Raw genomic sequence first — 27798 nt, 5'->3', positions numbered from 1 at the left:
GACAACATCATTTTTTCCCTGTTTATTTTGCCAAGTGTTGAGGACAAAAGTTGACATTACTTCTTAAGTCATTCTTTACCTTGTATCTAAAACCAAATTTCAAGGTACATAATTTTAGGGAAAACAAATAATTACATTAACAGAGCATATCATATTCAAAACCATTCAAATTTCAATCTAGCCTAGGCAAAATCAAAATTATAATTCTGCCTTGGCGGATTTAAAATCTGCCTGGATTCTAATTTGGCCTGTAACATTTATATGTGTGTGTGTGTTTTGATTGACTGTTTGCAGTATGACAAAGCTGATTTGCTTTTTTCCTTTAAGCAGTTATGTATGGAATCACAGGAGTGCCATAATGAAAGATAAATCTGTTTAATAAGGAAACAAATGTGTCAATACAAAGAGGAATAAATAAAGTTTTTTTTATTTATTCCTCTATATATTTACATGCTTATTTCCTTTTTTTAAAACAGATTTAACTTTCATTATGGCACTTCTGTGATTCCATAGCTATGAGCTTGACCGGTATGCACTAATGTCACTGCTGTAGTAGTTTGATGTTTGATGTGATCACAAAGCCAAAGTGACTGTGAGCCAATTCAGTCCACGCTGACAGCTGCTGTTAACGATAATCAGAACTAGGAGTGTTTCCACAGAGCTACAGAAGTTCATGTGCCTGAGATTTTTGCAGCTGTAAACGTTTTTAGCTTTCTGTACAAACACAACCAGGTTTCCACCTCCACACTTCCAATGTTGTCAAACAATTCATATTTTGTTACTCACAATAAACACACTTTTAATCAGTATGCGTTCTGTTTATTCGTTGGTACAATTGCGCATTTCCCCCCCGTCTATTTACACAATATAGTTTATTTCTTTAAATATAGTTAAGAACAGAAACATTCAAATTAGCTGTTAAGTGTTGCATTGTATAAAATACAGTGGCAAACATTTAAAAAATGCATAAAAACAATTGTGAACAGCACTAGGTTTAAAAAGTGACATTTATATCCAGTACAGCGAGTTTTCTAATCTCTGTGCAAAAGTTTGCAAATTCCATGAAAGTTCAGTGGACGACTTTTTTTTGTTTTTGTTTTTAGGCGCTGGACATGTCAAGGTAGGCTTCAGCAACTTTTGTTCTACATCTGTGCTCGAGGAGAAAGCTTGTAAAAGAAAAAGAGAGAAGGTATTCTGCCGGAAACGATGGTGTTGTCCTGGAAAGAAAAGCTTTCTCTTGTCTCCTCTTCAGATGATCTCCCCCTTTTCAGCTCTTGTTGAAGAAACAAATCAGATTTTCAGCGTTTAATCCGCTCGATGTGTTCTACCGAAGGGCGAGGAGTCACAGGGCTGTGAATCCAGAGGGAAAAGTCCGTGTTGAAACTGCAGAAATCAAATCAAGACAAACTAATGAAACAGCACGGAGTCAGCGCAACACCCGGGTTTGAGTGTTGTCCGTCTTGCAGGTCCTGCTTGCTACATTGAGAGGCTAAATCATCATCATCATCATCATCATCATCATCATCATCATCATCGTCATCCTGGAAGCAGTCCACAGCATTCAAAGAGCAAGTTTTGTCTTTAAAAACAAATAAGGTACATATAAAAATAAGGGCAAATTAAATACTTTGTTTTAGAAAAATAGGTAACAGTTTTTTTGTTTTCTAAATCTGTGGATTGTTATGTGCTGTACCTTACATGTTTAATCGAGACCTTTTATAATTGAGCCGAGTGCAGTCTCCATGCAATACGTGAGCTCGTCTTGGAGGCTATGCAGCTAGAAAACTAAAAGGACTAATTCATTTTCATCATGCAGTTCAATCTAGAAACATTTACACGGAGGAGGAGGAGCAGGTTGTCGGCGCGTCGGGCTGATGGTTCGTAAAGGCGAGAGCAGGCAAGTCGAGCTAAGGCTGTCCAAGGCTGAGCCGTCCTCAGCCGAAAACACACGAAAGAAACCGTCTTTCTGTGCAGTTTGAAGTGCTGTGATGATGTTTTGTTAGTAAGTCGGGAAATTGTACGTTTTGGAAGGATAATGGAAGAGCTAAAGCATGCAACAGAATGGAACTGAAAAACTCCCGCCAGCTGTGAAGACGATTCAGGGCGTTACTTCCTGTCCAGATGTTTAATGTTGAGGCAGGAGATTGGACTTTTTGTGACCAAATGACAAATACACGGTTTCTGCTGATAACATGACAAAGATTTTAAGATTCAGAGATGACATCAGTTTGTGGAAGTGATTTTGGGATGTTTCAATGAAACCAGCTGAAGATTCTGTGCAAACAAACAGCTGAATAGCCGTGCCAGGTTCTGGTAAGTGGTGACTTTTTACTTCACTAATGGTTGTCTTCTGACTGGAGAGACTTGTACTTCTCTTGGTGACGATCTCCAGGCCTTTCAGCTTCCATGTCATCGCTCTGTTCTTTGGCTTTATCGCCTTTTCTCTTTTTGTAAGCAGCCACGATGTGCAGCTCTCCTCTTAGTGGTGGACTTTGAACTGGTTAGAAATGGATGAGACAACTACGGCATCAGCTGTTCTTAAGGGACATGGCAAAGAACAATCAACCTGTGCCATTAAAATCTCTCATAAAATGTCTCTTATTAATGTAATTTCATGGCATGGCTGTAGCAGTTAGCTTTTGTTTTGTGCTTAGACTGTTCTTGACTGAATGAATAATGTTGCGCTTAATTGAATATTTCAGATTTTGTCACTTTTCTAAAAATAAAATGCACAAAAATAAATTTTCCTGTGGAGAAACTCATCTCTAATTGGTCACAGAAAGACTTTCGTGCCACTTTCCACCTCACATTAAGCTGAAGAATGCAGCTTCATGGTAATTATGGCCTCATGTTTTCAAATCTACTCCTTTGAACATTAATGTCAACCTAAATCCGTGAAGCTTAACGCCGTTTAATCCCGACAAGCGAATGAATCGGCAGCATCTTGTTTTCCTCGGTCAGGTTTTGTAAAATTACTTCCACGGCGTATTTAACTCGAGAAGTAAACACAGATCAGTGGATTTCCTGTACTGGCTCGTCATTATTGCTCTCAAAGACTGACAGAAGTTGTCGTTGTGCTATGGGATGTCATTTTTTTTACACTGAATAAGGAGTGGGTTTCCATCTTTCATGGCAATGTGGTGTACAGTAGGCACACTAAATATACAGACAGCTCTCTCTGTAAGTCTGTGGCTGCGTCAGTTTTTCTGCTGATAAAACAGGAGCTTCAAAGCTGTGGAGTGAAACAGAGAAATGCCTCGGAAAGAGTTTCAAGTAGCTTTGTTCCCCCCGTGAAGAGGGGAGAGTAGTAGAAAATGAGACTTGATAGCTACAGTAGTCTGTGAGCATGCAGAGATCACACCTGATCGCCTGGTGAGCAACGTGCAACGAAAAGAGGAAACATGAGAACCCAGGTCATGCATATCTTTTAGAAAAAGCACATCAGGTGCCTCGTGTTGCTGGCAGTGTTCTATTGGAAGTATGTACACAGTAGATGATGACTTTACACATGTTAATAATATAGTTTATAAATACCTCTGTATAAATGAGTTTATACATCTAAATCAGAGCGGAGGGACGCTTAGGGCTGGGAGGTTTTCTCAAAAGGAATGGAAGAAAGTCTACAGTTTTTATCCTTTGCATAATCAGTCTCTTTCTTAGACCCTGAGTCAAGCTGGAGAGGAGACCTTCAGTCATCGTAGAAGGGTTTTTTTTTTTGGGCAGGAAGGGGCCTACTTTCCTGGAAGCCCCGGGTCAGACACCGGCCTGTGGAGTCCCAACATTCCTGAGCTGCTGGGGACGTCGGGTAGAGAGGCTTGCCGGCCTGACGGGAACCTCGGCGGCGGCTGTTGGTGCTGCTGCTCTGCCGAGTCCACGGCGTTCGGCGTTTGTCTCTGCTCGGCGTCGCTGTCCAGCAGTCCAGTAAAGCTCCCGTCTGGAAGAGTCTGTGTGTGGAGGAGGAGGACTGGGGAGGGTTCTTTGGATTTGCTGGGGCCCGTCTCTGAAGCAGGACTCTGAGGGCGACAGAACACGGTGAGAGTCACTAAAACACAGCACACGTCACTGCAATCATCAATGAGCCTTTCAACACCATTAGCTAACACAATGTAGCATTAGAACACAGGAGTGATGGTTGCTGGAAATGTTCCTCTGTACCCCTGTGGAGATATTCCATTAAACACTTACAGCTAGAACAGTCATTTACCACATTAACAATGTCTCGCCCATAAGAACCCAGACTCATTTTTTCTTAAAGGACTTAATGAGTTAAGGTCAGACATAAAACTTTACAAGGAAGAGACTGGGGCACTCAAAGTGCTTTATACACTGGTGTCACCGTGGGTTCTTATGGGCTAGACTGGATTTATTTCAAATTTTTTCAAAATTTCAAAACCAGATTTTGTTCGAAAAGGGTGTAGGAAGAAGTAAAAACAACTTATCTAGTCCCACCCCTTATTCCTTATCAAAATGTATCATTAAATTCACCCTGAAACACTGTTCAGGTCAGAGCCGATCATTTAATTTACAACAAAAACAGCAGCGAAATCAAAAGAATAGCAGCGTAAAATACAAAATTTAAAACAAAAACAAAAATATCATTCATTTAATGTTATCGTCACCGAATAAAAACTGCTTTTCGTTCAACAATAAGGGCATTTCTGAGACCCCAAACTTTTGAATGGTAGAGTATATGAATTAAAGTTGCTCCAATTTGTTATTAAAAATGAGCCGTTTCCAGCTAGAACAGTCATTTACCACATTAACAATGTCTAGACTGGATTTATCATTCATTTAATGTGATCTTCATTGAAAAAAAAACTGCTTTTCTTTACAAAATAAGGACATTTGTAAGCGACCCCAAACTTTTTAATGTTTGAAGACAACAAATGAAACGGTTCATCATGCTTTAGGTCTTCTTATTCCAAATCCACTGAATGGCTGTAAGCGTCATGTCATCTTCACCTCTCATGTCTGTTTCTGCCGTCCATCTGGAGCAGAACAGACACGAGTAGAAACAAAACAGAGCAGCAGCAGAGACTCTGAGTGCTGAAATAAAACCAGTGCACAAAAGTTACCAGAAACAAAATGAAGCTTTTTAATCATTTCTGGGGCTCAGTGTTGGACTGCAAACTCTTGGTTTGTTTAATAAGCATTCAGACTTTTAGCTGCATCCTTAAATGAGGGACACGCTGGAACTATCACACAGCAGCAGTTAAATCCTAGAATTGATTTTTACTCATTACTTTTTAGGCTCATTGGGATCCATCCATCCTCTGTACACCGCTTTATCCTCACTAGGGTCATGGGGGGTGCTGGAGCCTATCCCAGCTGACTCGGGTGAAGGCAGGGGACACCCTGGACAGGTCACCAGTCTGTCACAGGGCTACATATACAGACACACAATCACATTCACACCTACGGACAATTTAGAGTAACCAATTAACCTCAGCATGTTTTTGGACTGTGGGAGGAAGCCGGAGTACCCGGAGAAAACCCACGCATGCACAGGGAGAACATGCAAACTCCATGCAGAAAGATCCCAGGCCCAGGCCAGGATTTGAACCGGGGATCTTCTAGCTGCAAGGCAGAAGTGCTAACCACTACTCTACTATGCAGCCCTCACTGGGATCCAGCATATTAAGAAGCTGACAGAATTAGATCCTCAGGTGAAACCTCTCTGCTTTTGTCACATCACTTCCTCACACCGTTCTTTACAGACTTGCTTTTATGTGATGTCACCTTTTATTCTTAGATTTGTTAATATTGAAACTGTGTGCTGCACTTTTTGCATCTTCACACTTCTTGTTTCTACTTTATTTTATTCTAGCCATAACTTGTTCAGTTCTTCCTGTAGTTTGTACTGGTGGTGTCGGGGCTGATCAGTGGAATTAGGAGCAGCTGTGCTGGTGGTAATCACTCTGTGGTGTTTTAGTGTTTATTTTGGGGTTTGGTTTGATTGAAGTGACTAAATCTAAGCTGTTATTGTGATAGCGGGTGTGTGTCGTGGCCGTTTTGATCCAGGTGTACGTGCGCTGAAGAGGAGTCCTCCTGCTGTACCTGAGGCCGAGGTGGAGCTGGACCCAGGCTGAGCTCCGACACCGGCTGGACCCTGATGGCCGGCCTCTGGTACTCGGGGCTGGACGTGACGGTGCTGTAGGCGGGGGGGCCGGCTGTGGTCTGTCTCTGGAGGAGCTGCAGGATGGCCTGGATGTCAGCCGTCATCTGAGACTCCAGCCTGACGGACAGAGGAGCAAAATATGAAACAAGCAGCAGGACGAGTGGCTGCACGTCCTTCTGGTCCAGTGGGGGTCCAGGTGAGTCCTGACTGTTCACATCAGGGGTGTAAGACGTGAGGCCTGTGGACCAAAACTGGTCCTCCAGAGGGTCCAATCTGGTCCTCAAAGTGGAAAAACAACAGAGAAGACATTAACTGTAAATAAGTAAAACCATAAATTTAAAATCATTTCTAGATCATGACAAGTTGTTTGGATCAGAAAGTAAAATACTGGATTGTTCTTTGTTATTTTGTCATATTTTGTCTTGTTTTTGTTGTTTTTTGTCTTTTTCTGTCAGGCTTTTGTCACATTTTTGTTTCCTTTTTGTCTTGCGTGTGTTTTGTGTCTCATTTCTGTCATATTTTGTCTCGTTTTTTTGTCTGACGTGTGTTGTTTGTGTTGTTTCGTTTGACTTTTGTGTCACTCATGCTTTTTGTCTTTTTGTCATTTTGTGTTTTGCTTTTTTCGTTTTGTGTTTTTTGTCTCACTTGTGGTGTTTTTTTTGCTGTGTTTCTAGCTCTTATCATTTTGGTCTTGCTTGTGTAATTTTTTCTCACTTGTCCATTCTTTTGTTACTTTGTAACTGTCAAATTTTGTATCATTTGTCTTACTTTTTGTCTTTTTTGTCTTGTTTTTGTCTGACTTTTGTCATTTTGATCATAAAATAAAACATCATCAGTTCCAGATAGCTGTGACTAAATGTTGTGTTCCTTTGTAGACACTCTGTGATGTGGAAATGATGTTATTTATCGGTTATCACGCTCTGGTTTTACTGCATCACTTGAGATCAAATTGGACAGAATGTGGACCCTGAAGATGAGTTTGACGCCCCTGGTTTAGATGTTAAATACTCTCTTCATGACCATCTTTAAAATAAGTCTTCTGATGCTGAACACATGAGAGTTAAAAGCCTGAAAGATGCTGATCGTCACAGTAGATAATTAAAATCTCTCACTGTCCCAGCAGTATATCATACCATTGGAACACCATTTAAGAAGTAAAAATAAACTAAAAGTACTCCTTATGTGCGTTCAGTGCATGAAAGCAGAGATAAATGTTGTCTGACCTTTGCTGGTGTAGTTGTTGTAGAAAGGTGCAGGTGCTAAAATCTGACACTAGGGGGAGACTTAGAACTGCATAAATGTTGGACAGTACAGGCCAAAAGAAGGCTTCACATTTCGGCTCTAATTTATCCAAACCAGTATTCCACATCATTTATTCATGTTTTTAAGGGATTTCTTCCAATTTTGGTTTCAATTTTTATGTTGTTTTTTAAAAAATTGTTGAGCAATGGCAAAATCCAGAGTGTGAACCTGCCGAGCAGGTGTAACATCACGGCAGGGAGACTTTAACACTCCCCCACCTTCACGCCAGACATTTTATCCCATAAGAAATAAGTCTGAAAGCACAGGTTCAGTGGTTGATGAGTGTAAGACGACTTCTGGCCCAGCGCTTCTCAAATGAAAGTACTCACAGCTATATGCATATTAAAGTTCTGCATTCACTTACAGTACTTTTAGCAACTCAAGCATGCATGAAGACATGAGCAGCGTTCTGTTATTGAAGCTCATTTTAATCACTGCATTCCATACCGTGTGTTTCAGTAAAAGTAGCTGGTAAACAAAGTAGTAGAATGAATGAAATGCACTGAAATGAAACCAGAAACTACCTCTGAATTACTCTGCCATGTCCAAAATTATTCATTATTCAACTCAAACTTGTACCGTTTTCTAAAGTAGTAGTTCAGGTTCCACATTCATCCTAAAATGATCTAAAGTGACCAGTAAAATCACAGCATAATAACCGAGAAATAAACACAACCCTGAATTTTTCTTTTGTTTTCGAGCAAAAATGTTCACATTTAAGGAATTATCTTTTTACAAAACATCATGAACAACATGAAATTTGTTAAGAAAAATAAGTTCAGTTTCAGCATTCATCCTCAGTTTATCATTTTCACATTACAACTTCCAGATCACAGAGTGTCTACAAAGGAACACAACATTTCGTCACCTGGAAGTGAATGACGCGATACTTTACTTCATGATCAAAACAACAAAAATCTGACAAAAAAAGCAAAAAACAAGACAAAATATTACAAAAATCAGATACAAAATATCAAAAGCGAGAACAAATAGACAAGAAATTAAACAAAAAAAAGCTACAAAATAGTTAAAAAAAAAGAGCAAATGACACAAAACAAGGGAAATAACACAAACACGACAAAACACAACCGAAACAAAAAGGAAACACAAAATTTTTTAAAAATGAGTCACAAAATGAGAAAACATTGGGCCATATAGTATTTTACTTTATGATCAAAACAACCTGTCATGGTCTAGAAATGATTTTAAATTTATAGTTCTACTAATTTACAATCTGCAGTTAATGTCTTCTCTGTAATTTTTACTCTTTGAGGATCGGATTGGACCCTCTGGAGGACCGCATCTTCGATACCTCTGCTTTAAACTAATGCATTATAGTCTATTAGTCTGTTATTTATCAATTGTAAGTCATGTCTCCAACCTAAAAGCTGAATGAGGTTGTTATTAGGACTCCTCAGTAACAGAGCGCGGCACAAAGCCACACCCAAGTGTTTTAGTTGCCTTTGACTTCAGTGTGTCGTCAAAAAGTAGGAAGTTCTGGTAGCAGCATCTCAGAAACGACACGTTTGATCCCTCTACTCTATCCTTGGATCTGTGGAGGAACCTGAAGACCTCAGTGATGGCAAGCAAACCTCAAACACCTCGAGATCAACACAAGAATCTGAGTGGAGATGAGCAGAAACCTTGATAGCAATTCTAGGAGCTGTCTGATGGATGTGGTGGCAAAGAAAGGTTTGGACATGAAAATGGTGCCAAAGTTTGTGTCTGGCCAAACTGCAGAACACCAGGTTCCATCATGGGAGAGAGTCTGAGGCGGTGAATCATCTTTTTTTTCTCTTCTGCACCTTCACTATAAAGGAAACGGTGAATGGATGGAGTTTAATGGCGTCTTGTCACTTTGCCGGGAGCTTGTTTTTGCTCCTCTACAAGTAAACGCCGTTAGTGTTTGTGGTGAAAACGTGTGAACGACGGCCAGCTGTGAGGAGGCTCCCCAAACACCGAACCAACAAGTCGGGGGCATTTTTGAATGAGGACCGTTTGTGCAACTTCACCGTGACATCCAGCATGTGAACCTCCCAGGATGACGTCAGGTCTGCAGCTCGTGGCTGTGGCTATAAATAGACGGCTGCTGACTGTCTGCCTCCCCTCATTTGTATCCGAGAATCACAGGAGCTGCTCACACGCTCCGCTCTCTGCACAAACCTGCTCCGTACGCTGCCGGAAGTTTGCAGCCAATTACAGGCAGAACTGTGGAATTCGTGTGGCAAACTGTGAAACAAGTAATGCTGGAAACGGATCCCAAAGGTGGTTTTAGCTTCATTTTTAGTACGTTCAGCATTGCAATTACATCGATCCTTAAACACAGAGTGACTATGATCAAAATCAAAGCACAGTCATATTAAAAATAGGGAATACTAATAACACAGCTTTTCCAGATCCAGACCAACCACACCGCCTCAAATGACCGTCCCAAACCACTCCCGTCATCGATGCAACCGCTTCTACATTTGGGTTTACATATTATTGTGTTTTTTTGCTCATTTTCTTCAATATTTGAGTTTATATATATCTTTTTTGGCTCTTTTTTCTATATTTGGCTCTTACATGATTAACAATAGTCAAAATTACACTTTCTAAACTTCATGTGTGACACTGAACGTGATGCTTCAAATTGAGGTATTTCAATCCACAACGGAAGTGCACCAGACACGAAGAAGAAGAGAAGAAGGAGAAGCAGAAGAAGAAGAAAGTGAAAGTGTCTGATATTTTTTAGTGTGAAAAGGTACGTTTTCATTTAGTTTGAGCGTCATGTTTTACTTGGCTGGCATCTTTTATACAATATTATTTTTATACAATGTTATCGAAGAGCAGCGCACAAACGTTGTGGATTGAATTTGCAGCGTTTTTCTCTTGCGGTTGTTCTGGGGGTTTGTGTGTGTTTTTATATATTTGCAGCATTTTTCGTTTGCATCTGTTTTGTGATTTTGTAAGTCTTTGCTTGTGTGTCGTTTCTGTGATTGCAGCATGTTTCTCTTGCAGCATTTTTTTTTCTTGCATGTGTTTTATGCGTTTGTGAGTTTTTGGTTTTGGATCATTTCTGTGGTTGCAGCATGTTTGCCCCTGTCGGCCACCGTAGGTATTTCATCAAAACTGGATTCTATATTGACACAAACAAATTAAAAATTAGTAGTAGAGTATCCCTATAATGTATGTAGACTCACCCTCCCCCCCCCAGTGGTAACACCTGTTTGTTTTTTTTCTATTACAGTAAATGTTGCTTTTTTTGACATTATAACCGCACATTTCCGAGTTCCCTCTACTTTTCTTCCATGGCTGTGGTGTTTCCATGGAGACGTAGAACTTTAGAGTGCAGAAAAAAATGGAGGACAGTAAAGTGCTCTGGGTTCAGACCCTTTAGTTCCTAGAACTGAGGAGCTGCATTCGATGCGTTTCTGAGGTTGTGCAGTAACAGTAACTCGTGTCTGATGTTCTGTTTCGGGCGTCTGTTCACCTGTTCAGGTGTTGCTGCAGCAGGTCCAGCCGTTGCTCCACCTCTCCGTAGGTGAGGTCCGTGTCGCTGTCCTCCTCCCCGGCCGGCGTCTCCTGACACTGGGCCGACTCCTCCGCTCCGTCACCGGGACGCTGATGGACCCACTCGTCCACATGGAGCTCTGCAGGGTAAGAACACCGACACACACACGATCTGTTATTAGAACGCTGCCTCAGGGGAAGCATCTTCTCATGCCTGATGGAGGGATTTTTCTTCCTCTCCTTTAAGGTCGGATTGGATATTAAATTGGCTCGCTGAGCTGTTTATAGAATCAATATCACTGATCTCTGCTTTGGCAGCAATCCTCTTACGGCTGAATTATGGGATATTACTATCAAATCAACACGCTGACACAGTTTCCCATCTCAGCAGAGTGACGTAGAGTTGAAGCACAGGGGAGTCCTACGTCAACGGGTATTGTGTGCTGTGAGAGTGATTTATGGGGGATTTAAGGTGGCGGTCAAACATGAAGCAGCAGGAGACGCGCTGATGTCCACAACATGATTCCACTGATTTTAGTTTGGTCTCAACCTACGATCAAACTGACAGTTAGTGGATCTAATCCTCAGTAGTGAAGGTTTAGATCAGGGGTGTCAGAGAAGACATTAACTGCAGATTGTAAATTAATAAAACTATAAATTTAAAATCATTTCTAGACCATGACAAGTTGTTTGGATCAGAAAGTAAAATACTCGATTGTCATTTTGTGTCTCATTTTTGTGTTTTTTGGGTCATATTTGTCACATAAAATACTACATCGTTCAGTTCCAGATAGCTGTGACTAGATGTTTTGTTCCTTTGCTGTGATGGTAAGTTATGTGTAAATGAATCAATGTTGCTCTGTATAGGTTATTATGCTGTGATTTTACTCGTCACTTCAGATCATTTTAGGCTGAATGTGGAACCTGGACTTTCCAGTAGATTGATGTGACAGTCTTCCTTTTGGGCTGAAGGATTTTTTAAGTTCTTCTGAGCCAATTACATTCTTATAACTTTCTTAATTGTCGGTGTGATTTATTTTGTCACTTCAGTTGTGTTTATTTTAATCAGTTTGGGTTCAAAATGAGCCAAAAATAAATCCTTTGATACTAAATACAAAGACAGGACAAAGACGTAGATAAATGAGTGAGCAGGATGCCACCTTTATATTCCTGGTTGTGCGTGTTCTCTCCAGGCGGTGCTTCTGGTGCGCTGCTCAGTCCGAGGTCCCTAACCACCGGGTAGCCCAGCACACCAGAACACAAGGGCCTCTGCTCCTCTTCCTCCTCCCTGCCATCCTCCTCATCCTCTCCCTCAGCTGCTGAGGAGGCGTAGATCTGCCTCCCCTGCTTTGCTTCGCTGTAGGCGGCCGCTGGGTCGTTGCTGTGGGAGCCTACGGAAAGAAATACTAATCAGGAGGTCTGCTGGGGGAACGCCGCCTTCTCCCCACAGTCTTCCTCTGGGGTTGCCTCATTAACTTTGACAACAGTGTTTTGCTTCAGGCTTGAGGCGAGGACAAACAGTGTTAGAGAACTTGACTCCAGACATGTTTGAAGTCAAGTGTGTTGAACGCTGAATGAGTAAAGCCAAAAAGCTTCTCTAAACTCAGCACACCTGATTAATGGACTGTTAGCGACATCCCCACTCGCTCTGTGTTACGGTGGGAGATGGCGACAGGATTCAGACAGCTTGTAGCCATGGCGACCAATTAGATTTGCCTGAATCAAAGCCAAACTGCTGAGTGGAGGCGCTGTCTCAAAGTCCCAAGTCTCCTTGCTGTTACAAGTCAAATTACAACAGCTCCCTGTGCACAGAAGGCTGCTGTTTGTCTGAGCTGCAAATACGTTTTTTTTTAACCACAACACAGGTCCTGAAGGGGGTGATTTCAAATGTAGCAAAGTGTGCTGTGAATGAGTCTAAATGCCATGCTATCACGGCACCTTGTGAGATTTATTGAAAGACATAGTATACTCTTTTTTTCTTAGTTTACATAGTCTGACATTTTTAGGTGGTGTACTGCAGGGTGTCCCAGAAGTCTGGACTCATGGGAAAACTCCTTAACTTTTTTTTTTTTTTTAATCTCCACAGATTAAATAAGGCTTTGTCGAAAGAAGAAAGAGCTGAACTGATACTTCTCAGCGGAGGATGGACACGTGGAACGATACGGTCAAGATTAGCTGTAACTTTTAGCCATGACCAGTTCTTTAGTCTGGGCTGATGCATTTGGTCGTCTAGAACAGTGTTTGTCTGTGACACTGTCTGTTTCTTTAAACTTTTTCAACCAACAAGCCAAGTGGACTCCTCCTTGGATGATGTGCCTTAAATTCATCTGTTATTCTGTGGTCTCGGTCCAGTTCTTAAGTCCAAACCAAAAAAATCTGGTCTGCTTTCACACCAGCCCAAACGAACCGTACTTGCAGGTGTTGCGGACTCCAGTGCGCTTTAAAGGCATTATGGAGGATGTTTTTTTTTATTTAATTTGTCTGATTCACATAAAATGAATATACTGACCTTTAGTGGACTTGTATGTATGGTCTCTAAAAGAATAAAAAAAATAAAAAAAATAACTGTGGACATGGCAGGACCTGAAAAACATCAGCCAATCAATGCGCTCGGACCGAGGCGTTTGGTTTGCTCCCTTTCCTGTCAATCAAAAATCTTCCGGCTCAGGCCTAGTTACGTAGATTACTTACATGTTTTCCGTATGTGTTGCTTTGGTATAGCTTCGTAGTTAGCTGGCGACTTGTTTTGCTCATCTTTTTTACATAATGGCCGATAAAGATCCAGGGGGACCCAGCTGTAAAAGACAACTTCACGAGTGCTACGCAAGTTTCTGGAGGGGGGCGTTTCTTCGTAAATGTTAAGAGGGGGGAGGTTGTATGTGCGCATGCTACGTTCAAAGTCATAGGAAATTAAACCTCCTCTAATGCCTTTAAGCGGACCAAAAGGCGTAGGTGTGAAAGCACCCAAAGGTTGCCAACCCCTGGTCTATACCATGACGTTTTATGATTGATTATTGTCGTTTATTGATTAAAAAGTATGTCCCTCAAAAATCATCATTGTATAGCATGTTGATGAAGACCAAGTAATCAGCAGCAACACTGGTTGGATTAATTCAAATATTCCTCACTGTTTTAAATGGTAATCCTACTTCATAAAACACACCTTATTATGTAACGCTGGGCCAGCAGACATTCCTGACAGACTGGGAATAGAGTGAGCACAGCTTTGGCATGTTAAGTGGATACTTCACATTGCAGAGGCTCCATTATATAACTCAAGCATCACCTGGTGGCACCACAGCATGGACGGGTTGTTTGAACTATGGACTGCTTGTGGTGAGAAGAAATGTTTGTATCCTTAGAGAACAACCTTCATTTTAACACATGGAAGTTCAACCTAAAGGTATACCAAGCCGTCAGTCGTCTACAGAGGAGGCAGGTTGATAAACAGGAGTGATGTTGCACGCTGGGGCTGACCTGAGGAAGACTTTCTTCTGTATGACACCCGCCTTCGACACTTGACGTCATCCGAGTTAGAATCAGCTGCTTGTGGGTTAGTCGTCTGTAAGGGAACAATGTCTGATCAGGCTGTGCCATATAAAATGTAAGGACACACATTAATGAGCATGAAGTGACTCAGCCGGTCCCAGACACAATTTAATATCAATCAATCAACAGCCCTAAGGGTGCCCTACAGTAAAAATGAGAATTACTTAAAATGATTTGGTTCAGGGGCCACATTTGATGTCAAGTGGTGCCAGACCAGTAAAATCACAGCATAACAACCGATTAATAACCACAACTCCCAATTTTTCCTTTGTTTTAGTGCACAGATGTTCACATTCAATGAATTCTCTTTTTACAAAATGTTACGAACAACCGGAAATTTCTTAAGAAAATTAAGTCCAGTTTCAACAGTTTATCATTAACACATTAAAAGTGCGAAATATTACAAAATGAGACACAAAGCAACAAAAAACAAACGACACAAGTGAGACAAAAAACAATGAAGAAAGCAAAACACAAAATGACAAAAATAAGACAGGAAACAATAAGGAAACACAAAAATGAGAAACAAGATGACAAAAGCATGAGACAAACAAAAGTCTGACAAAAAAACAAGACAAAATATTACAAAAAAAGAGATACATAATGACAAAAGAACAAGAACAATCAAGTATTTTACTTTCTGATCCAAACAATTTGCCATGGTCCAGAAATGATTTTAAATTTATAGTTTTACAAATTTACAATCTGCAGTTAATGTCTTCTCTGGAAATGTTTAAATTACAAAGTCATCCTGTGGGCCGGATTGGACCCCTGACTTAGAGTAACTTAAAACAGAGAGAAGCGAGCAAACAAACAAAAATGGCTAATCCACTGAAAGAACCAAGCAGCCCTGCCTTATTGCACAATCAAAACTTGTTATTTTCAGAGCTTGTTGTTTCCTGAAGCTAAGGAGATTTCGAAAACGGTAAAACGCAGATTAATAAGTGGAAGTGGCTGGCTTTTACCTGAACTCTACACTTGGTGAAACTAAAAACTAAGGCTTTCTTAACTAAGCAACAGAAACTACTTCCTGTCTTGTCTGAGCACCATGTTTGCTGGTTTTGGTGTAATTCTACTAGAACCTTCTCATGTATCTCTTCCCCTCTGCGTCCCTCTCTTCTTTCTCTGAATAAATAACAAAAGGCCAACACAAAGTGCACTTGCAGCTCTCCTGTTTAAAAGACAAATAAGACCTCACACAGAGCTGCTCTTACACTCCGTTCATTATCACTACAGGGTGACCCAAAAGTCTGGAAACAAAGTTTAACTGCAGTGTCTATTTGAGTTGGGGGTGCATGAATTCACTCTTATTTTACCCATTTTTGTTATAGCATAATAAATAACTTAAAAGCATAGTATTTGCCGAGTGCAATAACTCGGAAGAAAATGAATAGAAGCATAAGGTCCAGGTATGCTGGAGCAGAACTTCAAAATGCAGGCCATCAGAGTCAGATTTCAGAACTCTTGATGGTAAAGTATCTTTAATTTTTTAAACATCCAAAAGTACTATGAGGCAACATTTACTGGCCAGTTTGAGGAACCTTCATAAGCATGAATGAAGATACATTCCAGAAGATACAAATGTAACCAGGTGGTGGAAACGTTCACAACTTTGTATAAGAAACAAACATGAACACGTGGAAATATGTTTGTTTTACACTAATCTGATACACTTCTGAATATATCTGTGGCACTGATTTATTGAAATAACATATATTATTTGGATTATAGACTTTTCATTGGTTTCCAAACTTCTGGGTCACCCTGTGCAGGCTGCATCGTGTCTGCTGTCTGTAATATCCACCCTTACTGCTTGATTCATACACGATCTCTCACTCTTGTCTTCCAGTAAATGGAAGAAAAATGTTTAAATGAACTACTATTCTTTTATTTCTCCATCCATGGATGGACTGAAGCACTAAAAAGAATTCATTTAAACAAGTGTTCAATTTAAACGGACATGGCAGAGACATTGCACAAGAAAAAGACTCTTTAATTCAAGTTAATGGTCTCTAAAAGAGGCTTTTTGGCTGCACAGTAAAGCAGAACCAGTGATTGATTTTGCATAAATGCCTTCAATCTATTTCTGAGCTAGATCCCAGATCTGTAGAATCACAGGCAGGAATAATAAGATAATGATTACCTTTTCATCACGGAGGTCAAAGGTTAACTCCAGGTTAGTGAGGAAATGGTCAGCGAACTCTGGATACATGTCCAGCACCTCCAGAATCTCCTCCCTCTGAATGGTGTGCAGGTCGCAGTAGCTCAGAGCTCGCACATCTGCACAGGACTTCCCAGGTTTGGTGTACAGGTGGATCATCTCACCGAAGATGTCGTTCTTACCTGCAGAAGAAACGACGTTGGATGAGAGTAAGTGACCCTTTTCAGCTAATTAAAGGGCATCTTTGGAGGCGATATCCACAGAAAACCTCCGTTCAGCTCCTTGGAGAGCATACAGTTGGACGGTACGCAGCGCTGCATGCGATGACCTATAAAGAGGCAGGCCACCTGACAGAGAAGCGTGAGAACGTTAAAGAGGCTGAAGGGCATCACAGTCATCTAAAAAAGGGATTTACGCATGAAGTCACGCAGGCCAAACAATCCTGTCTCTGTTTAGTGAGCAATGACCTACATGGAATGACCACGGGGTTCACCGTGCTCGCTGCTGTGGACCATCAGGGTCCAAAGTGAAATCAGTCATTTCCAATAAATAATCAGTGTCTAAAATATATGAATAAATTCATTTTTGGCATTAATTTAACAAAATACTGCTGTGCATTTAGTTTGTATTTGTCATGTTCATTATTTCTGCCTTTATATTAATTGTAATGTCCACAAATATGACGTGAAGATGGAGTAATCTGCACAGAGTTGTGTGCAATCCATAGCTTCACTATCCATAGTTATTGCTCATAGTGACCCTGTAGTGTCCGTAGCTTTCGTCAGCCCTTATTGGCTGCATGGAGATGATCGTTAAAAGATTCAGTAGGATCCACCTGCCAGTAGCTGGAGTGAGAGAAAAGGAGATGAGATTTACTGTGACTGCATATGGAGGCTGTCGATAAGTCCGTCTATCCCCACACTGACAACCGCATGAAATTATCACTACCTACTTTTCTTCCTCTGTCACTTCACTTCTCTCCCTGAATTCCTCAACCTGCCCCCTTTCTTTCACTTCCCCGTTCGTTCTCTTCTTTCCACCCCGCCCACTCGCTCAGCTCTCCATCACTCCCTGCTTCTATTGTCATCCGTCTCTCTTTGAAAGCAATCATGCCTTCTTTCTCCCATCAGCGCATATCCTCCGTTACCTTCATCCCACCATGTGTCCTCCCCCAGTCTTTTCTGTCCTCTCCCTTCATCGTCGGCAAAATTGTGAGGCGGCAGCAATCGCAACGTTCTTTGAAGGAAGTTAACACAACGCACCCGACAGGGATCTCTGCTGCCAACCCGGCCGTATCGCGGCAGAACAGAGCCATCTCCGTTTAGCTGGCCCATCAGCGTCTGCACTAACGGAGGGGAGTTGAAGCAAAGCTAACTGGGATGGAATGACGAAACCATCAGTCACGCTTCTCTGAAGTGTTTTGGAGCCGGCTCATTTACAGAATTCACTGGGCTAATTAGAAACATTTAGACATTTTGCAGACCTAAAAGCTCAATCAGTGTCACCACATTTCTACTTTGTGAGTGGTTTAAAGATACGGCGTCTTTTGTATCGTCTATGGCTAGATAAGGGGGGATCTGTGGGATCTAACGTCAGGGTCAAAACGAGGACAATAGGGGGTCTGGACGCCATTTAGAACCCTGAACCAACTGTGTGGATCAGTTAGCACTACTAAACTACTAAATCGCTGTTCTTGTACAGTCCACCTACCCAGGATGGCCACCACAATGTCATCTTTGAGGATTTCGATGGAGCCGCGGGAGACGAAGTAGAGCGCCGTGAGCACATCTCCAGAGTGGACCAGCGTGTCTCCAGGGGGTGCATGGGTGGTCTTGAACCTCATGGCCAGGGCCCGAAGGCAGCCTTTGGTAGCTCCTCGAAATGCCTTACAGCCCTGCAGAAGGTTCTTGTTGAGGTGGAGGCAGATGTCTGCCTGCAGGCACTCTGGGAAACCCTTCAGGACCTGAGAGTAAAAGACGGTCAAAGCATAGAAGTACGGTTAGATGCAGCGTAGAAGGGTTTTTTTTGTTGTTGTTTCTTTAAGCTGTGGTTTTGAATGTGTATTGAATTTGGGTTTGGGGTGAGGTGCTGGTCAAATTGATTGGTTTTCCAGAGGAATTTGATACAATTGCCACCTGTGTTCTTTCCTTCTTCTCAAAACCTATCGTACCCTGCGGTAGAAAGAGCCTGCAACGTCTTATTTCTTTTTAGTTTTTACACAGAGGTACAATTTGTTGTTTTAGTGAGCCTTTGAGCAGCTTAAGATGAGAGACAGGACAGAACATTTAGAGACTAAGAAAGTGCAGAGAAGCAACAGCACACACTCAAAACACAGGTTCATTATTTAGGTCTTTAAAGTGCCTTTATGCAAGGCAGTGATGAAACGACTATGAATGGTGAACTAGCCAAAAACAATATTTAAACTTGTCTGTTCCCTCAAAATCTGCATATAATTCACTTGTAGACAAACAAAAAACACAAGCAAACATTACAAATACCATGTAAATTCTGACCCATGGGAGTAAGTTAGCCTGGAAGACTGTTTAAAAAAGTCATTTTAACATTAGATTTAACATTTCTACAAACCTCACTTTTCTCTGAGGATTTTTTCTTTCTTTAAAAAAAAGCATTAAAACAGACTTACCCTTTAAAGACAAAAACACAACGACCACTGACAACAACAACTAACGATCCCCGGACAACTTGAACTGACTGTAAATGAGGAGCACGTTTTCAGACATCGGAAGGCAAGGAGGAGAGCTTCGAGGACACATAAGGGACAGTTGCAACAAGAAAACACATTTCTTATCTTTGTCATTCACACATATAAAGTACAATGTGCTAATGACACGAGCAGAGCAAAAGAAGTGCTGTCTGAACTGGTTTTCTGGCTCCGACAAGCTTTTTTTTGTTGCTCGTAACAAAGACCGATCAGTAGATTTGGAAAGGAAAGACTGAACAACATTTGGCAAGCGCAGGTGCCGCTGCGGAGCGAGTAGCCAAGCCTCCCACGGTGGAGGGAAACCTGGCAGCGCCCGGCGAGGCTGTGCCCACTCTCACAGGCGTGATTCACTCTGCCTCTGGTACCAGGTGAACATCATGGGGTTGTGTTTGAATACACAGATTTCATGCAAAACAGGGACCTCGAGGCAGGCCACATGCAAGTCTACCGGGGATAGACGTTTAATGGGGCCTGCGAGGAACACAGGGCTGCGTCTCTCTCTCTCCGTACGGCATGCGTTGGTACAAAATGTGGCTCCACAGCAACTATCTACAGCAGGGGTGTCAAACATGCGGCCCGCGGGGCAAAAGCAGCCCCCCACAGGGTCCAATCCAGCCCACGGGACGACTTTGTAATGTTCTAACTGCAGATTGTAAATATTTAAAAGGATGCATGCAAAATAATTGATCATAAAGTAAAATACTAGATTGTTTTGTGTCTTGCTTTTGTAATATTTTGTCTTTTGTCTCATGTTTCTGCCGTTTTATTTCTCGTTTTGTGTTTCCTTTTTGTCTCACTTTTGTCATTTTGTGTTTTGCCATTTTTCGTTTGTGTCTTTTTTGTGTTTTTGTCTGGCTTGTTTTGTTTGCTTACTTTTATTGTTGTTTTGTTTCTCGCTTCTGTCATTTTTGGTCTGTGTCATTTGTGTAATTTTTTTTGTCTCGTTTTTGATGTTTGTCCATTTTTTGTTTCTTTGTAACTTTTTTGTCTGTTTTTGTTTTGTGTCATTCGTCTCATATTTTGTCCTGTTTTTGTTGTTTTTCGTCTTTTTTATGTCTGACTTTAGCTGTACTGACCTTTAAGTAAAATACTAGATTGTTCGTTGTTCTTTTGTCAGTTTTCTGTCTCATTTTGGTCATATTTTGTCTTGTTTTTGTCATTTTCTGTCGTCTATTTTTGTTTATCACTTGTGTCATTTTGGTCTTGTTTGTAATTTCTTGTCTGGTTTTCGTCATTTGTCCATTTTTTGTCACTTTGTAAGTTTTTTGTCAAATTTTTTGTCTATTTTTGTTTTGCTACGTGTCGTTTGTCTCACTTTTTTGTCATTTTGTGTATCGTTTTTGCCATCTTGCGTCTCATTTTTCGAATATTTTGTCTTATTTTTGTTGTTTTGTCTTTTCTTGTTTTAATCATATGCTAAGATACGATATCATTCAGTTCCAGATAGCTGTGACTAAATGTTGTGTTCCTTTGTAGACACTCTGTGATCTGGAAGTTGTGATGTGGAAATGATAAACTGAGGCTGAATGTTGATGAAACTGAACTTACTTTTCTGAATAAATTTCAGGTTGTTCATGATGTTTTGTAAAAAGATAATTCCTTAAATGTGAAAATTTCTGCACTAAACCAAAGGACAAATTAGGAGTTGTGGTTATTTATCGGTTATTATGCTGTGATTTTACTGGTCACTGGAGATCAAACTGGGCTGAATGTGGAACCTGAACTTAGACGAGTTTGACACCCCTGACTTCCAGCATAGTTGTGTGTTCATGTATGTGTAACAGATAAAACACTGAGGGGTTATGCCCTCTAAAAACATGCATGTTTGGGACATTAATGAAACAACAGCATATTAAACCCTTAACTTAAGAGAACATGGCTGTCTTCAGAGCTAATAATAAATCAAAGCATTCCACTACTGGTGTCAGACACGGCTAGATGAAGCTCTACCACTGAGGAACATTCATATAAACAGTAGTTGTGTTAGCACATGTACCTCCTGCTCTTACCAGAGTGGTGCGGTCATTCCATTTGACATGAGGCAGACATGGAAAAGACAAACTTATATAAGTACCATGAGCAGTATCATGATGAGAAAAGCCAGACTTACTGCACGCTCGCGCAGTAACTGTGGCTTTCGTTTCACTTGCGGCTATGACTGAACACTGCACAGTATAATCGTGGTGAGAACATTATACTATGCCAAGGACATAGCGAGGTCGCTTCATGTTGATGCGGTGAGAGCGTTTCAGGACAGGATAGTTTGAAAGTCGGCAGAAATGGCGTTCAAAACGTCACACTCACTCACACACAAATGGAACCGGAAAGGGGAGAAGAAGCAACAGAAGAAAGCGACCACAAACTTCATTTAGTTACAGCTGGAGTAACCCACTAAACCCCACTGTCCACGTCTAGGAAGCACACACTGACACACACGCTCCCTCTCGTACCATGTTCATGTCGATGCCGTTGGTGTACGTCCAGGCGTGTTGGAAATACTCCTCCAGCCTCTGCCTCAGCGGGTTGGGGATCTGGTGGAAGCGAATGAACTCTTTGACCCGCAGCATCTGGAGGTGATACCTGGCCGTACCTGAATACAGCCGCTGGATGATGGCGGACACGTTCCCGAAGATGCTGGCGTACATCAGAGCTGGGAGAGAAGCCACAGAGGCGGGTAAGTGTGACGATGCACACCTGAAGAGCTGCGGCACCGGGAACACCTTACACTGCAATTGTACTCTATCAGGAAGCAATGATGACACTTTTTGTTTTTTAAATTTGCGACTGGGGGCTGTGCCGTAAATATCTGTCAACAGATTTTCAAACACCGTTGGCAAAAGCTTCTTTACTCATGCAAGCGTGATTATAGAGAAATCCAGTAGTAACAGGATTAAAGCAGCGCATGTGCTGCGGCTCGGCCGTCACTCACATCCAATGAGCATGACACAGATGGAGAAGATCTTCTCGGAGTTGGTGTTGGGGGAGACGTTTCCAAAGCCCACGCTGGTCAGACTGCTGAAGGTGAAGTAAAGCGCCGTGACGTACTTATCTTTGATGGACGGACCTGAGCTGGGGTCACTGGAGTTGTATCTTTTTCCTTTAACGAAGCACAAAACATAATTATAGTTTGATTTTTGGATGCGCGGAGGTTTATTTGATGCTATACATGGCAGAAAATGTCACAAATGAAGGCAGAGCTACCTATCGACACCCCCAAGTTGTCCAGCCAGCCGATCTTATGCTCCAGATATCGCATCTCCACGTTGCCGAGTGCGTACCAGATGCAGGCCAACCAATGTGCGATGAGGGCGAAGATGCACATGAGCAGCATGAGGACGGCAGCACCGTACTCTGAGTAGCGGTCCAGCTTACGGGCGACTCTTACCAGCCGTAGGAGGCGGGCGGTCTTCAGCAGGCCGATGAGAGTGGTGGTCTGGAAGACAAGAGAAAGATTCAACAAAAGATTCAACCATTCAATCAATCAAAGTTGATGTGTAAAACAGCCCAAAGGATGACCAAAGTGTTTCACAGTAAAAAACAAGAAAACAGCTTAAAAACAATGCAGTAACTTAATGCAATCACACTCACACCTACGGGCAAGTTTAGAACAAGACGACATGGTCATCAATATCCCCCGCCACATGTGATGTCTATGAGTCTATATCCAAAATAGTCATCAAGGGCCATAACTCTGTTAAATATTATCGCACAGGTCTCATTTTCGGACTTGGTCAAGGTGTCCATGGTGTGAAGCTACACACTAAATTTCATAATCCTAGCTGTAATAGTTTCCGAGAAAAGCTGTCCCCTTCATCTCGGACGGACGGACGGACGGACGGACGGAGGCCAAACCTATATCCCCCTTTCTACTTCGTGGTGGCGGGGGATAATAATCAATTAACCTCAGCATGTTTCTGGACTGTGGGAGGATACTCACGCATGTACAGAGAGAACACGTAAACTGCATGCAGAAAGATCCCAGGAAGGCTGGGACGGATCTTCTAGCTGCATTAACCACCGCACCACTGTGCAGCCCATAAAATATACAATAAAACACTAAAACAAACAGCAACAAAACAGCACTAAAACACAGGGTGTCCCAAAAATTTGAGCCGTGCCGTTCACTCCCACAGAGAAGTCATTTTGCGTCTTGGAATATGTTCACACAGAGACACCAAAGACTGAGCGTGACGTGAGCTGTGTCACATAATGAACACCGATGAAATTGGTCCCATAATAAACTTATAATGTTCAACACCTAAACTGTCACTTTCACTGAGCTAGACTTAGCAGTTTTCAAGATAACTGCTTTTAAAATGATGTCAATTTTTTTTGGGACACCCTGTATAACCTCTACAAGAAAAAAGTAATAAAATGACCCCATGCTGCTCGGTATGAAAAGCCATTTCAAACGGGAAGGTTTTGAGTTGTGATTTAAAAAGATGCAGGGCAGTGATGGGGGAGTTTGTACCAGAGTCTAGTGCAGGTACAGAGAACACCTGCTCACCCCAGTGTTTGTATTCAGTAGGGCTGGCCCGAACAGCAGTTTGTGGGCTCTGGATATTCAGCCTGATTAATGACAAATATCTGAATGCTCAGTTTGGTTCGTAACATCCATCGGGACGACGATGTAGGAACGAGCTGAATATTCGGTTCTGTTTGCAACATCAGGAAAATTGATGAGACGAACACCAATTGCACGACATTGTCCGACCGGGGGGGGGTCTGGATATTCGGATCTGAAAATAAATATCCGGATACCACTGTCACGGCCGGATATTCGGATCCAGCCCTGCTATTTAGATCTGGGCACCTCAAGCAGCCGCTGATTGGAAGACCTCAGAGCTCTTTTTTTAAAAGTTAGAAGCTCAGACAAATACAGCGGAGTGAGACCGTTAAGAGCTTGACCAACAAACGATAAAAGTGGACTGGGGTGATGTGCTCACGCCTGGGGGTGTCTGTTCACCCTCGTGTCGTCCCGCGGGTCAAATTAACACGTTAAAGTTTGAAAATGTGGGGGAAAAAAAATCACTTCTGATGTTTTCAACACTTTTGGGAAGTTTTTCAACATTTTTTTGTGGAAAAAACAAATGTTTCTTGAAGAACATTCGCAAAAAAAAATAAAAAATAAACCAATTTTGTGAATGTTCTGAAGAAACATATTTAGCACTTCTTTTTTCCACCAAAAAATGTTTAATGATTTCCCAAAAATGTCAAAAATGTGGACATCAGAAGTTTCACTGTGAAAATAGACACATTTTTCCACATTTTCAAACATTAAAACGGGTCAATGTGACCCACAGGACGACACGAGCGTTAAAAGAGCCAGACAAAACATGTGCACAAACACAAACACACAGATCTGACACGGTCTTGCATGCATGCATACGTCGCAGTGTAAACAAGCTGCCTTCTGCTCTGTTTGATTCAAAGCGCATTAATCCTCCCCTCAGTTTCCTAGTCTGACTGAACACACAGACGATGTGAGGAGAGCAGCACACAGCCACAACACCAGCCCCGATCTATTACTGTCGCACAACCCGTAAACACAATCGGAGAGAACGCTAATAGGTCCTACCCGTCCCTATCACGCCTGACAATTATCCTAATACCCTTTGGGAAATCATTACCCGCAGCCTCCTGCCATAACTGCGCTTCCTCACGTTGCTGCTTGCTTTGTTTACACCTCTTGTACAGGTAATGGTAGATATGACAGGGATTATTTAAAGGATTAAAAGCAGGCGGGTACTGAAGATGCTGAGGTTCTCTTTGGAGGATGAATAGGATCAGGAATGAGTACATCAGAGGGACAGCACATGTTAGAGGCTTTGGAGATAAAGTCAGAGAGGCCAGACTGAGATGGTTCAGACATGTCCAGAGGAGAGAGAGTGAATATATTGGTAGAAGGATGCTGAGTTTCCCACTGCCAGGCAGGAGGCCTAGAGGAAGACCAAAGAGGAGGTTTATGGATGTGGTTAAAGAGGACATGAAGGTAGTTGGTGTGAGAGAAGAAGATGCAGCAGACAGGGTTAGATGGAGGCAATTGATTCACTGTGGCGACCCCTGAAGGGAAAAGCAGAAAGGAAAAGAAGAAGGGTGCCTTTTTTTTTTTTAAGCCAAATGATTCATTACAGCCAGCGTGTCTGTAGCTGCTTCTGATGGGTCCATTAAGCTTTGTGTCGTCCTGTGGGTCAAATTGACCCGTTTTACAGATCAAAAATGTGATTAAAAAAAAAAAAGTTTTCACAGTGAAACTTCTGATGTGCACATTTGCAAAAATTTTGGGAATAAGAAAAAAAAATCAACCAAAATCCAGAGAAATTCTCTGGATTTTGGTTGATTTTTTTGTTAATGTTCTTAAGAAAATATTAGACGTTTTACTGATATATATGTAATCACTTCAGATATTTTGAGGATTTTTACACATTTTTTGAAAACATTTACAAGAATTTTCTTGCCAAATTTGGAAGATTTTTTTTTATTTAAAAAAAATTAAGGGAAACGTTTCAGGAATTACTGGAATTTTCTACCTGAAGGTTTTGCAAATTTTCAGAAATTTGGCGATTTTTTTTTTTCTAAATTTTTGGATTTTTTTCAGACAAGGAAACAATATTTTTTGATGCCTGTAAATGAAGACAGGAGGAGGGTTAAGAACATTCAGAAAAAAAATCAACCAAAATCCAGCGAAGCTGATTTTTTTCTGAATGTTCTAAAGAAAATATTCCAACTTTTACTGATACATATGTCATAACTTTAGACATTTTTAGGATTTTTTAAAAAGATTTTTACGCAGTTTTTGAAAATATTTACAAGAATTTTCTTGCCAAATTTGGGGGATTTAAAAAAAAAATCCTAAATGAAAGTTTTCAAGATAGAATTACTGGAATTTTCTTCCTTTTTTCCTTTTTGTTGCCCGTAAATAAGAACAACATGAGAGGTAAAGAGCCTTCATCCTTCCGGTCTCACCCCTAAATCACCACCATTATTCACCGCGGTGCCTCTGGTCACTGACAACACAGCGAACAGTGAATGAATCATACGGGGAAACAGATGAGCCCTAAATTATCCGGTGAGCGTCGTCTGTGAGCGTGCACCGCCTTAGGTGGAACGCTGCTGACTCTGAGTGACCTGCACAGATGACACGGCACACGCTGTACGATGCCACCCGCACAGTGTAATGTTGATTAAAATCTGGGCTTACAGTAAGTCTGCGGCCGGGGCTGAGGCGTGAAGCGAAAGCTCCCATTAGCGACCAGCTGTATAAAACATATCCGCCAAACATCCCTCTGGCCATCTGCCACCGTGGCTCTGCACGCTCACTTGACCACTTTAGAACGCCGAGAGTCCACCAAGGCTGTGACAGAACATCCTGAATGTGTGCAACTGGACACGGCGTGCTTTCAAATGTTTACAAAATCGAAGTCTGTATGAAAGTAACTCAGTCTAATTCATTTTGTCTAATTAGAAAGCAGCTGGTGAGAGAAATCTCATTGTAGGTAAATGGGCTGCAGAAGGATTTCGTTGTTTTTTTCTTCGAGGAATTGTCACGACAACTTTCAGAAAACATGTAACCATATCATCCATTTTGATCAGGGGTGTCAAACATGAGGCCCGCGGGCCAAAAGTGGTCCTCCAGAGGGTCCAATCCGGCCCTCAAAGTGGAAAAATCACAGAGAAGACATTAACCGCAATTTGTGAAACTATAAATTTAAAATAATTTCGCGACCATGACAAGTTGTTTTGATCATAAAGTAAAATACCAGATTGTTCACTGGTCTTTTGTCATTTTGTGTCTCATTTTTGGAGTATTTTGTCTTGTTTTTGTTGTTTTTGTCTGACTTTTATCGTCTGTCTCACGTTTTTGTCGTTTTGTTCCCATTTTGTCTCTCTTTTGTCATTTTGTGTTTTGCTTTATTCATTGCTTTGTGTGCCGTTTCTTGTTGTTTTGTTTCACTCTTGTCATTTTTTGTCTCGTTTGTCTATTTTTTGTCGCTTTGTTCCTTTCTTGTCGAACTTTTTGTCACTTTTGTTTTGTCTCATTTTTTTGTCATTTTTGTAATATTTTGTCTTGTTTTTGTTTTTTTGTGACGATTATCGTTTGCCACACATTTTTGTCTTGCTTGTGTTTTTTTGCGTCATTTTTGTCATTTTGTGTTTTGCTTTATTCATTGCTTTGTGTGCCGTTTCGTGTTGTTTTGTTTCAATCGTCATTTTTTGTCTCGTTTGTCCATTTTTTTTGTCGCTTTGTAACATTTTTGTTTTGTTTCGTGTCGTTTGTCTCATTTTTTGTCATTTTGTTTCTCGCTTTCATCGTTGGTGTGGCATTCTTGTAATATTTTGTGTCATTTTTGTTGTTTTTTTGTCTTTTTTAAAGTAAAATACTATATTTTCCATTTCCAGGTGACTAAATGTTTTGTGCCTTTAGAAACTCTGATCTGGAAGTTGTAAACTGAG

The 27798-nt window shown here is 41.3% G+C and overlaps 1 protein-coding gene and 1 long non-coding RNA gene across 2 annotated transcripts in view; one reads left to right on the top strand and one right to left on the bottom strand.

Annotated features, from left to right (window-relative positions):
* LOC127532183 (uncharacterized) overlaps positions 1-27798 on the top strand; it is an 809822-nt gene that overhangs the window by 416458 nt on the left and 365566 nt on the right. The gene's annotated exons all lie outside the window — the stretch shown is intronic.
* LOC110967950 (potassium voltage-gated channel subfamily H member 7-like) overlaps positions 8-27798 on the bottom strand; it is a 92542-nt gene continuing 64751 nt past the window's right edge. The window contains 10 exon segments of the mRNA XM_051943293.1: positions 8-4013; positions 6058-6235; positions 10893-11052; positions 12073-12303; positions 14390-14474; positions 16605-16804; positions 18333-18587; positions 21794-21994; positions 22274-22441; positions 22546-22777. Coding sequence (XP_051799253.1) covers positions 3732-4013; positions 6058-6235; positions 10893-11052; positions 12073-12303; positions 14390-14474; positions 16605-16804; positions 18333-18587; positions 21794-21994; positions 22274-22441; positions 22546-22777 — 1992 coding nt within the window. The 3' untranslated portion in view covers positions 8-3731.

Source organism: Acanthochromis polyacanthus, chromosome 22 (genome assembly GCF_021347895.1).
Source record: "Acanthochromis polyacanthus isolate Apoly-LR-REF ecotype Palm Island chromosome 22, KAUST_Apoly_ChrSc, whole genome shotgun sequence".
Lineage (NCBI taxonomy): Eukaryota > Metazoa > Chordata > Actinopteri > Pomacentridae > Acanthochromis > Acanthochromis polyacanthus.
This window is presented reverse-complemented; position numbering and strand designations above follow the sequence as displayed.